The sequence below is a fragment of the Schistocerca nitens genome, chromosome 3 (genome assembly GCF_023898315.1).
Source record: "Schistocerca nitens isolate TAMUIC-IGC-003100 chromosome 3, iqSchNite1.1, whole genome shotgun sequence".
Lineage (NCBI taxonomy): Eukaryota > Metazoa > Arthropoda > Insecta > Orthoptera > Acrididae > Schistocerca > Schistocerca nitens.
The window spans coordinates 692,629,761-692,642,317 of NC_064616.1; the positions used below are offsets into that span (position 1 = coordinate 692,629,761).

At 38.1% G+C, this 12,557-nt stretch overlaps 1 protein-coding gene across 1 annotated transcript in view; it reads left to right on the top strand.

The window, feature by feature from the left end:
* The first annotated feature begins 318 nt into the window (after positions 1 to 318).
* The window catches only part of LOC126248656 (PP2C-like domain-containing protein CG9801), a 50,742-nt gene continuing 38,503 nt past the window's right edge, over positions 319 to 12,557 (top strand). The window contains exons 1-2 of the mRNA XM_049949842.1: positions 319 to 688; positions 1,617 to 1,852. Coding sequence (XP_049805799.1) covers positions 549 to 688; positions 1,617 to 1,852 — 376 coding nt within the window. The 5' untranslated portion in view covers positions 319 to 548. The remainder of the gene's footprint in view (positions 689 to 1,616; positions 1,853 to 12,557) is intronic.

Below are 12,557 nucleotides of genomic sequence, written 5' to 3' on the forward strand. Positions count from 1 at the left end.
AAAATACAGGTGACATAGAGCTGTAATTCTTCAAGCATCTTGTAATTAAACCACCGTAACTTCCCCGTACTTCACTGACTATGGTGCGTTTTGCTATTACTCTGCGAATCAGCTAATTCTATAAGACGAAGATGACTGCAATCTAAGACGCTATCACCATCAAGAATACATGAAAAATTTGTAAACACAATGTTATTTACAAAAGTAATCAACAAATTGGAATCGAGAACTATTTTGTACACATGACATTATCGATTCATCGTAATATACATGATAGGTTTCGATCATAGAGTATGGTTTCGATAGTGGAGTAGTAAGCATAGCAAAGCTAGCGGCCTAGTAAACAGTGCGAGAAGAGCTGGAGTGTTATGTAGGTAGTTACAGAGCGTATAATTAAGGCCCACGCAAGAAAGTTATTGAATTTGGAATTCGACCCTCAGCGATATGGAAGTATTCGGTGTGTCATTGCTGAACTGTGTTTTTTGTTGTTCATTTTTGTGGAGGATGTGATAATTCGTGTATTGTCGTGCAACAGAAATCTTACTCGAATGATGCCATCACTAAGAAAGAAAGTGGTAGGCTTTATAAGGCAACTATCAGTTAATACTCAGCAAGAAAATGTAACCTGTGAAAAATATCAACAGTCAGATTCTCCTGGAAGTTGTTTCATTCACCGCTATTTAAGTGGGTAAGTGCATATTTCATTAGCGCATATAGTTCTTTCAAAAAGCCCATTGTTAGTGTGTGTTACATTACACAGGCTTCAGAAGTATGTAAAGACAAAATTCTGACTGGTATAAAGAATAGTACTTAATTTCTTAAAGTGCTTTTCAAAAGTAGATGAAAAATAAAAACCCATCTGTGTCACGCCAGCTAAAAGCTCTTGTTTGGAGAGGGAGAGAGAATATCTGCCCAATAATCGGCGCGCTCATATTTTTATTTTAGCAGTAATGATGGTGTAAATCACGTTTATTATTTTCAAATGTTCGTAATGTCACGTATATGTTGCATGCGTTTGATAGTAAATATTTACATTGTGTAGGTACGAACGAGTATTAATTGTATACTAAAAGTTGAACATAATACGCTCTTTTTCGATTCCCATGATCATATGAGCGACATTACTTTGTTCAACCAGGCTTCATGAACTGAAAATCTATATATCGTCGTAGAGAATGGATTTTTAAGTACCCAGTCATGACAGTTACTTGTGGCTTTATTTGCGGAGGGCTGTGTCCAGACACACCCGTTCTGTAGTCTCACGTGTTTTGCAACCAATAAATCGTTCGTACTTTCATGAAACGATGCAAGCAGCTTCAGTAAACATAAGAACTTCTCATGTGTTCAGTACAAAAAAAAGTGAAGAATTCACCCGTGTTTGCTATCATAGTCTAAAGCATTTTATGCCTAATATCAGAAATGTATGAAACATATAGCATGCAGTTTGAATTATTTATGTACCTCCTGCTTTATTTATTCAGTTACTAGTAAATAATAGAGCTGCCAGTTTTGGCACTCAAAAAAAGTTTCGAGTCCTTCTCATCTTCCCATTACTTTTATTTTTCATTAACACAGTTTCAGTAACTGTTAGTTGCATTTTGGTTTATTTGTTTCAGTCATGATGTTCGTTCAGACGAACCTGTCATTCTCCATGGGCGAAACCCTCATGAACTTCCAGTTCGGTCTTTGGGTTCTGTTGCGAAAGGAGTTGAGACAGTATTTGCAGCTGTGACAGGACCAGATGGTGGATTGACGACTGTCAACAGGCGTCAGAGGCATTTGTCAGCTAGTGATCCAGATGTTGACTACATTGATATTCACGATCAACAAGCAGAGCACGACCGTCCCACAGGTACCATTTAAAGATATTCTTCCCTTCCTTAATTTGAACTGTACAGACATAATTGTAAAGTTAATGTGAAATACTATTATTACCATGTATAGTGTTAGCTGCAGAAGCAGTGTAGAATATTCAGGTTCACCCCCCACCCCCCTACTGTTGATTAATTTTTTTAGGCAACACAAAGGTGTTCAGATTTGTTGCTCACTTAATTGCATCTAGCCTACCTAATTGTTGATGAGTGTTCTGTTTGCCTGATGGATAGGACCAGTCAGACTGTGATGCTTATTTATGGCTGTCTGACAAGGGTGGGGTACCAGTATGTGCATGACGAAAGACATCAGTCGGAGGCTATGCATCATTCTTCTAGGTATTATAAACATAACTTGTTTTTGTTGTTATCCTCTTCAGTCTGGAGACTCATTAACAGAATTCATGTGTAAGAGCAGCCTGTCAGAGCCTGCCTATTTTTCACAAACTTACAAGACATAAATTAATTATTGTTGATAAAATGAAACTATAGTCACTCTGAAAAGTGAAATGTCAAAGAAATCTCATAAATTTCTAAGGTCTGTCAGGGATGAGATTTTTGTTGTAATAAATTTCATTCTCCGTGTCTTAGTTGTGTTAATTTGCAATGATAAGCACTGCTGGAACCTTTAAGCTACACGCTCATATCTACAAATCCAAGTCCACAGAATGACATAATGGCACAAAGTCACTAATGTGCACAAATCACTGTATAGGAAAAGACAGGATGTCTGGTGTGAGTGCTTCGTACTAAACAAGCTTCATGTACTGTGAGAATGAATGCAGGGCTATTTTTGATGAGCCAATACAAATGCTCAGTTGAAGAAGGGCGTACACCCCTTCTTTGTGGATTTCCAGAACATGTCTATCAATAGGATCATAGGGCAGTCACGGGTATTGCAGAAAGTGTGTCAGCAGGCCAACAACCCTGTTTATGTGAAATAAATTCTTGTTTCTATGGCTGTTTTGGTATAGTCATTCTGAACCAATTGTTGCTTGGTAACAAACTTTATGTAGTATAGGCAAAGTGCACTACAGCATCCCTGGCTCTTCTGTTGCATGCTGCAGTTGGAAATTAGTTATTGTTGAACATATTCAGTGAGGTGGTAGTGTACAATAGCTACTGAGAGTCACTCATGAAATTTGCTGTCTTAGTTTGTCAGAAATATTTCACTGTTCAAAAGAACATGTTGCGGTTTTGGAGGTGCTGGCTAGGGTGGGACCTGAGAGCAGAGCTATTCAAAGATATTTGTAGTGATTTTCATCAGTAATATTACACTTTTTTCCCTACAGTAAATTAATATTTACTAGGTGGGGTTTAGGGTGGGACCTAATAACTCACATTAAACTGCTGGGTCAATCCATGTCAAGTGGTCCAGCACTGATCACTTGTCAATCTCTGGGTGAATCCCAAACGTTTAGTGGACTCAAAGATATTTTTAATTTTTTTTATTGTTCATCATTTAGAAATGGCAGCCATTTTTGATTCAGGTCATAAGCATTTTTTTCACACTTGCACACGTGTGCCTTTTTTAAATGATTGAGAAGTGGGTTGCCCTAGGCCTTTGAAATAACATGCAATTAGTTCGGCACCCACTGGTTTACAAATTGAAACCATTAGCACTTAACTGGGCGTATTCTGTAATCTATTTTTAATATCTCAGGATTAATAGCTCAGCCGAAATATTTTTTGTGCTGTTGCATTATATAGTGCAGTTACTTTTTATCAAGTATCAATGCTTAGAAGCTTACACCTAAGAAAAACACTGTATGAAAAAACATTCTTTATTTGTTTATTTTTTGACCTACAATGTTTAAGGGACCAGATAAAAATCTGAGAAATAAACACGTAATAGACTTTTAGAATATCAAACTTTAGTAGAAATTTCAACTTTGAGACACTGTTGGAAGCTATGCAAAAAAATTACAAGTGTGGGTCATAAATGTTTTTTAATATCTGTGATTCTTGGCTAATAAAGTAAAATATATCAATTTTAACATTTCTATGAGTACTTGTTATTTCTTATTGAAAATGAGACAACTAATTATATTATGTCATTCTCATCTCATTTCTTTTTATTACATTGTTAATTGAACATCTGAGAAATTTCTCCACTCAGATTGAAGCATTAAATTAAAAGTTCAGCCAATGACTGTTGTAAAATCTAGGAGACACAGCTTCTTCAGCATGTTTTTAGCTAGCATTCAAAAATTGGTCCTTCTCAACTTTTTTAAACAAGTTCCTTGGTCCTGGTGGATGGTAAAATGTAACATACACATCTTGGTTTTGAGAATTCATATTATCAACTTCAGCAGCCCCCCACTGTTCATTGTAAACCATTGCATCCTTATTTTGAGGTGTCACTGGTACAGGTTTTTCATATTGATGATGATCACTATCAGGGGATGATGATGTCGAGTGCCTTTAATCTTCTCACAAGTGTTCAATCTTTCCTTCAATGCGTTGGTGTGAAGTCCTCGTATTTACTCACAGTTTACAAAAACATGGGTAATTCCTTTTAGGTGTTGTATAGAAATTTATATCACAAAGGTCTATGAGTGTGCAATTTTAAGATTTTTATCTGATCCCCTAACAAAGATAACACAGGCCAAAAACTGAAAAAATAAAGGAAATCAGTTTTTCCAAATAGTGTATCTTTTAACTGTAAGTTTCTCACCATTGATGCTTGATAAAAAGTAACTCTACTATATTGTGTAATAGCACAAAAAAATATTAAGACTGAGAGAGATTAATTCTTCTTTAGAAAACTGTTACTAATGGATTTTTTTTAAATTTGTGATCAGCAAGTTTGAGCTATTAAAAACACATTAAGGAATACACTCAGCAACATAATAATAGTTTTAATTTTTAGAACAGTGTGTGCTGAACTAAATGCTTTCTACTTCAAAGGGTTAGGGCAACCCATTACTGAATAATTAAAAAAATAAACAGCAGATGCTTGCACATGTGGAAAAATGCTTGTGACCTGGGACGAAAATGGCTGCCATTTCTAAATGATAAACAATAAAAAATTAAAAATGTTTGAGTCCACTAAACATAGGAAATTCATCCAGCAATACCAAAGTTTTCTGAGATGATCAAGCAACCAATTACTATTTTTCCCGGACCACTTGACATGCAGTGACTCTGCTGTGAGTGAAACAAAACACCTGCTAACATCATTTATTATAAATAAGAAATTGTGAATGAATAATGTGATTGGGTACCTACATTCCACTTGTGATTCATCATGTTCAGTTCCCATCAGCCATCACATGAATGGTTACCAACAGTAATGGGCAATGGAAAAGCCATGGAAACCATATATGCATCTCTACCTGGAGTTCTGTGATATGTGGAAAGGTGATTTATTTATTGCAAGTGAAGCAAGGAATATGAACAAGCATAAAACATGCATTGCTAGGTGGCTAAAGAGTACAAAGGGCTGTCCATGTGCGGCCAACTGATTTTTTGTATGTTTGTCTGTTCCCACCCTCCCTCAACAAATTAATTTACTTCCGGCTGGCCGGAATAAATCGTTGAAGACTGCCCGATCTCATGACTATCTTACAGCCAACAGATTTTTCATGTCTAATAAAGAGCATAAATGCCGGCCTGTGTGGCCAAGCAGTTCTAGGCGCTACAGTCTGGAACCGCGCGACCGTTATGGCCGCAGGTTCGAATCCTGCCTCGGGCATGGATGTGTGTGATGTCCTTAGGTTAGTTAGCTTTGTGTAGTTCTAAGTTCTAGGGGACTGATGGCCTCAGATGTTAAGTCCCATAGTGCTCAGAGCCATTTGAACCATTTTTGAATTTACTTCCACTCCCAGTGCTAGTATTTAAAGGTTGCCATAACATTGAAAACTAATACAGCTAAAGAAAATCCTATCATTGTTTTGTCAGTGACTACATAAAATGCTGCTCTTCATTCTTGACAACAGATGCTGGTTCTGCCTATAATAACCATAGTGTCAAGGAGATAGTAAACCTTAACCTTCCTTTTTGTGAGTGCTGGGATGATGAAAAGGACTTAGCCAATATCTTTCCCTGTCATTTCATTATCCAGACTTGCACTTCGTTTGTAATGACCTTGTCAACATGTATTTGGACCTCAACCTTCCTTCCTTCTAATATTCACTCCATGTTCTATTAAAATCATGTATTCTGAAAAAAAGTGGAAAAAATGAAATTGGTCGTCTTGTATAGCCTCTGTGTACTGAAGACCAAATAGTGCTTGTGGCAGGGGATTGGTCTTTTCCACAAGAACACTACAACCCGTATACCGTGTTACTAAAATTCAGTTTCCTGTCAAACATTTCAGTGCAACATTCATTGATTTGCATGGATTCTTTTGATGGGCATTTCTTCCATATTTTGTATTTTCTAATTTTGTATTCTGTAAATTGTCAACACATGTATTGCAGAATAAACACTTTTCAGGCATGTTTGTGCACTGCTTCACAACAAATTGGAAAGACACACTGTGGAAGGGCTTGGTGAAACAGCCTGTTGCTAATCTTAGTGACACAGTGAAGTGGAGGGAGCAGGTACTCACCTACTCATTCTTCAGTTTGCAGACAGACTATGTTGTTGTTTTCTGTTGTTGGTGTCTTCACTCCAAAGACTGGTTTGCTGCAGCTCTCCATGCTACTATATCCTGTCCAAGCTTCTTCATGTCAGAGTACCTGCTGCAGCCTACATTCTTCTGATTCTACTTACTGTATTCGTTCTTCGTCTTCTCCTACAATTTTTACCTCCACACGCTTCCCTACATTATTAAATTTGCGGTCTGTTGTGATCTCAGAATTTGTCCTACCAACTGATCCCTTCTTCCGGTCAGGTTATGTCACAAATTTCTTTTCTCCCCAATTCTATTCAGTAGCTCTTCATCAGTTATGTGAACTACCCTTCTAATCTTCAGCATTCTTCTGTAGCACCACATTTCAAAAGTTTTTTGTCTAAACTGTTAATCGTCCATAATTCACTTCTCACTCCTTACAAATACTTCCAGAAAAGACTTCCTGACACGTAAATCTATATTCAATATTAAGAAATTTCTCTTCTTTAGAAACATTTTTCTTGTCATTGCCAGTCCACATTTTATATCCTCTCTACTTCGGCCAGCATTAGTTATTTTGCTGCCCTAACTGCAAAACTCATCTATATATCTCTCATATCCTCACTTAATTCCCTCAGCACTACCTGATTTAATTAGAGTACATTTAATTATCCTTGTCTTGCTTTTGTTGATGTTCCTCTTATAGCCTCCTTTCAAGACGATGTCCATTCCATTCAATGTTATAAATGTCGGTTTGCCTTTCCTTAATCTATCTTCTGTGATTAGTTGTAGGGTGAGTGTTGCCTCGGGTGTTCCTACATTTCTCTGGAATCCAAAATTATCTTCCCTGATGTCAAATTCTACCAGTTTTTCCATTCTTCTGCAAGGAATTTGTATTGTTATTTTGCAACCATGACTTGTTAAACTGGTAGTTCGGTAATTTTCACACCTATCAGCACCTGCATTTTTTGGAACTGGAACTATTATATTCTTCTTGAAGCCTGAGACTGTTTCATCTGTCTTGCAACCCTGCTCACCAGATGGGAAATTTTTGTCGTGGCTGGTTCTCCCAAGGCCAACAGCAGTTCTAACAGAATGTTGTCTACTCCCGGGGCCTTGTTTCGACTTAAGTCTTTCGGTGCTTTCTCAAATTCTTCACACAGTATCATATCTCCCATCTCCTCTTCATCTATGTCCTCTTCCATTTCCATAATATTGCCCTCAAGTACATCTCGATTGTGTAGGCCCTTTACATACTCTTTCCACATTTCTGCTTTCCCATCTTTACTTTAAAACGAGCAGTTGAGTTCGCAAACTCACTGTAGCAAATTGCATGCAGCTCTTGTGAAGCGTCTGCCATTGGCCGGCGATGATGTAACCTATAGGCAGCATGTGAATTGCACACTGTTTAACCTGTGGCCTCACAGCCATCAGTCAGAGTGTACGATAGTGGTTACTGCGAGAAACCTGAGGGGCTATCAGCACCAGCCATAGGGGTAAACACTATAGCCTTTCTCTATTTGTTAATGCCATATACAATAGTACTGTTTATTTATACTACAGCCTTTCTGTATCCTATTTGAAGACCATATGTAATAGTACAGTTTATAACTTTTCTTTTTCTACCCTTGCAGGGCCAAGAAATTCTGAAGATAGCTTGTATATAAGCCGAAACCGATCAATAAAGAAATATTAATCCAATCTCAACTGCTCATTTTTATGTAAATATAGCATCAGATCACTGTTCTCCACAGTCTATTTCGTCTAAATTTTATTTCCTTTCTTTGCTTAGGACCGATTTTCCAGCTGAGCTCTTGATGTCCACACAGGTGATTCTATTTTCTCCAAAGGTGACTGTAATTTTCCTGTAAGCCAGTCATGTCAACAATGTAGGAAAAGGCAGATAGCTACTTACCATAAAGAAGACACATCAGGCTGCAGACAGGCACATTTAAAAGAGACTTGCATATAGCTTTCGGCCACAGCCTTAGTCAGTAAACGCACACGCGTGCGCGCGCGCGCGCACACACACACACACACACACACACACACACACACACACACACACACACATTTTTCCTCTAGCCATTCCTGCTTAGCCATTTTGCACTTTCTTTCACTCTCATATTTTACACCTTTGTATTGCCTTTCGCCTGCTTCATTTACCACATTTTTATATTTTCTTCTTTTTTAAATTAAATTCAGTAGCTCTTGTGTTACCCAAGAATTTCTACTATCTTTCGTCTTTTTATCTACTTGAACCTCTGCTGCCTTCACTATTTCATCTCTCAAAGGTAGCTATTCTTCTTCTACTGTATTCCTTTCCCCCATTCTTGTCAGTCATTCCCTAATGCTCCCTCTAAAACACTCTACAACTTGTGATTCTTTCAGTTTATCTAAGTCCCATCTCCTTAAATTCCTAATTTTTCACAGTTTATTCAGTTTACTCTACAGTTCATAACCAATAAATTGTGGCCAGAGCCAAAATCTGCCCCTGGAAATGTCCTGCAATCTAAAATCTGGGTACAAAATTTCTGTCCTGCCATTATACAATCAACCTGAAACTTTCAGGTGTCTCCAGGTCTCTTCCATGTATATAACCTTCTTTCATGATTCCTAAACCAAGTATTAGCTATGATTAAATTATTCTCTGTGCTAAATCCCTCCAGTTGGCTTCCTCTTTCATTTCTTCCCCCAGTTCATGTTCACCTACTGTTTTCCCTTCTCTTCATTTTCCTACTGCCGAATTCCAGTCCCCCATGAGAATTAAATTTTTGTCTCCATTAACTATCTGAATAATTTCTTTTATCTCATCATATGTTACTTCAATCTCTTCATCTGCGGAGCTAGTTGGCGTATAAACTTGTACTACTGAAGTGGTTGTGGGCTTCTTGTCTGTCTTGGCTACAGTAATTTATTCAATATGCTGTTCATAGTAGCTTATCCACATTCCTATTTTTTTTTATTAATTATTAAACCTACTCCTGCATTACCTCTATTTGGTTTTGTATTTATAACCCTGTACTCATCTGACCAGAAGTCCTGTTCTTCCTGTCACCGAACTTCGCAAACTCCCTCTATATCTAACTTTAACCTATCCATTTCCCTTTTTAAATTTTCTAACCCACCTACCTGATTAAGGAATCTGACATTCCATGTTCCTATCCATACAATGCCAGTTTTGTTTCTCCTGATAACATCCTCCTCAGTAGTCCCCACCTGAAAATCTGAATGGGGGACTATTTTTACCTCCAAAATATTTTACTCAAGAGGATGCCATCATCATCTAACTGTACAGTAGAACTGCATAACCATGGGAAAAATATTACAGCTGTAGTTTCCCCTTGTGTTCAGCCATTTGCAGTACCAGCACAGCAGGGCCATTTAGGTTGATGTTAAAAGGCTAGATCAGTCAATTGTCCAGACTGTTGCCCCTGCAACTATTGCAGAAGCTGCTGCTGCTGCTGCCCCTCTCAAAGAACCACATGTTTATCTGGCCTCTCAACAGATACTTCTCCATTGTGGTTGTACCCATGGTATGGCTATCTGTGTCCGTGAGGCACACCAACCTCCCCACCAACAATAAGGTCTATGGTTCAAAAGGGGGGGGGGGGGAGACAGACTGTATGGAACAAGTTTAACATCTTAGAAACACACTCAAGGAAAAGTATATTGTCATCTTTGCAGCTCAACTTGAATTTCAGTTATAGTCAGTCATTGTAAGTAATAATGATGACTCCACACAACTTTGTAATACCATTTCAAAATTTATTACATTCAGTCAGCTACGAGAATCCCCAAATTTATGTAAATCTTTTTTATCCTTTCAATTATTCTCATGAGAGAACAGAAGACCATAATTTGAATGACGATCTGCACTTTATACGGCTACTGGCATCTAATGAATCATTTAGATTTTCTGTAGGTTGCACTTGCTTTAAAATTCTTTCCTGTGACATGCCTGCAACATTCCTATTGTTATGTTTATTTTAATGGGTATTCTCTGTGTAGAATCATGTATGTAGCTGTACTTGACGGTAAATTTATGATCCAGTTGAGTATTTTCTTAGGTTAGTGAACTATACAGCAGATGACATCACACCTTAATGAGTTTGCCATAGGATGGATGCAGATGTTGTTCCTGTTGCTAGTAGCACTAGTATTAAAATGACATTTATATGTGTTTTCATGTCATGACATGACACACAATGCTGAATGAACAATTCCAAGAAACATCGTCTAGAAGTGGTGTCATTTCAGCTGTCCATCTACGTCTGTAAATCATTTCAAACTGCCTGACATAATTTAATTTTTATTATACTACATGTTAGGGTTTTTTACCATCCTATTTGTGGATGGATCGTGGAAATTGTGATGGCTTATACACCTGTGTGTGCGCTGTTTTAGTGTACTTTCATATTTATGATACCTGTACGCCAATATTCCCTCATTTTCGAAATGGGTTCTTGGAATTTTCTGATTAGGTTTTCTCGAGATATTGGGCATCTTTTTCAAAGTGTATGGAACTCATCAATGTTTCTGTTCCACACTCAAATGAGGTAGATAAATCTGCAATCATTCATCCTGCCCTTCTTTGTATGTATACACTTGATGTTCTCTACTAGTCCAACCCAGCACGGATCCCACACACTAGATTAGAATTCCACTATAGACCATACTAGTGTTTTGTAAACAATTTCCCTTGTAAACAATCTGCAGTTTCCCTGTATCTTACAAATAAAGAGAAATCTTTTACCTGTGACTGAGCATAGTGATTCTTTCACTTCAGTCTTCAGACATTGTAACACTCTGGTGTTTATATGCCAAGGCTAATTCATTTATTGTGTAGTCAGAGCATAATGTTACTGCAGAGTTCCATATGATTGTGAAGGCACTGGAGCAGATGAGGCCTCCTCGAGTCAAACAGTTTTTAGTCTGCTCTGATTGCCTTAGCGCCTTACAATTTTTGCAGCTTATGTACCCAGCAGAGAAAATGGTCTGACTCCTACATGGTCTACTGTACTTCCATCAGCAGTGGGGGAAGTAGGTACTGGAGAATAAGGGAATTTTGGGAAATGTGCAAGCAAACCAAGCTGACAATGAGACCTGCAGGAAACATGCAATGACACAATGTGCCATTCCTCCTGCAAGCTGCCGTTTCATTGTTGTGTGAGAGATCCACACAATTGTTGGAGAAGAAGAGGATGCGGTTGGTGGAGCCAACTATCTGGCCATGGCATACCTTGTGCTGGTAACTCAAATGGAATGAAGTGATCCTGACCCACCTCTGAACTAGCTACTAACCCCTCACACGTCTTCTTACTCCGAGGCCATCCCCCAGTGTGTGATGCGTGGGATGTGCAAATCACTGTAAGCCACATTTTAACTGAGTGGCAGAAGCAGAATTTTGATGGGGATCTGTCCTCTATGAATGTGGTCAAGGTTTTAAAGTTTTGTGACGTGTCTGGACTCCAGCTCATACTTTTTATTCTGGTGATCAGCCAGCCACAGGTCTCTGCTGTATTATTTTAACAGTCCCCCCCCCCTTTTTTTTCCCCACTACACATCAGTTCTCTTTCTAGCACCCTATTTGATTTTCGTATATATATGGTCAGAAGAACACAAGAGAGAACACAGTGAATGTATGAAGAGAATTTGGGATGAATGAAGAGAGAAGAAGAAAGCATGACTACTCAAGTTCAATCGCTCTCTCAAAAGGGAATAATCAAAGACACACACACACACACACACACACACACACACACACACACACACACACACACACACACACACGAGTAGTCAAGATTTCTTCTTCGTTATTCCCAAATTCTCTTCATACGTTCACTGTGTTCTCTCTTGTGTTATTCCGACCATCTTTTTCCTGTTCTGTTATCTGTATTTCTTGTTTAAGTGTGTGTTTCTTTATGATGTTTCTCAAATGTTCTCTATTGTTTATGTTGTCTTGTGTGATCCCCAGTTCTTTAATGTCTTCTTGTGCTTCAGTGATCCACTTTGTCTTGTTTGTGCTTTTGTGTACTATCTCAAAGATTTGTCTTGGGAGCCTGCTTTTATTCATCCTGCTGATATGTCCATAAACTTTCATCCTTCTCTTTCTAATGGTGCCTGTT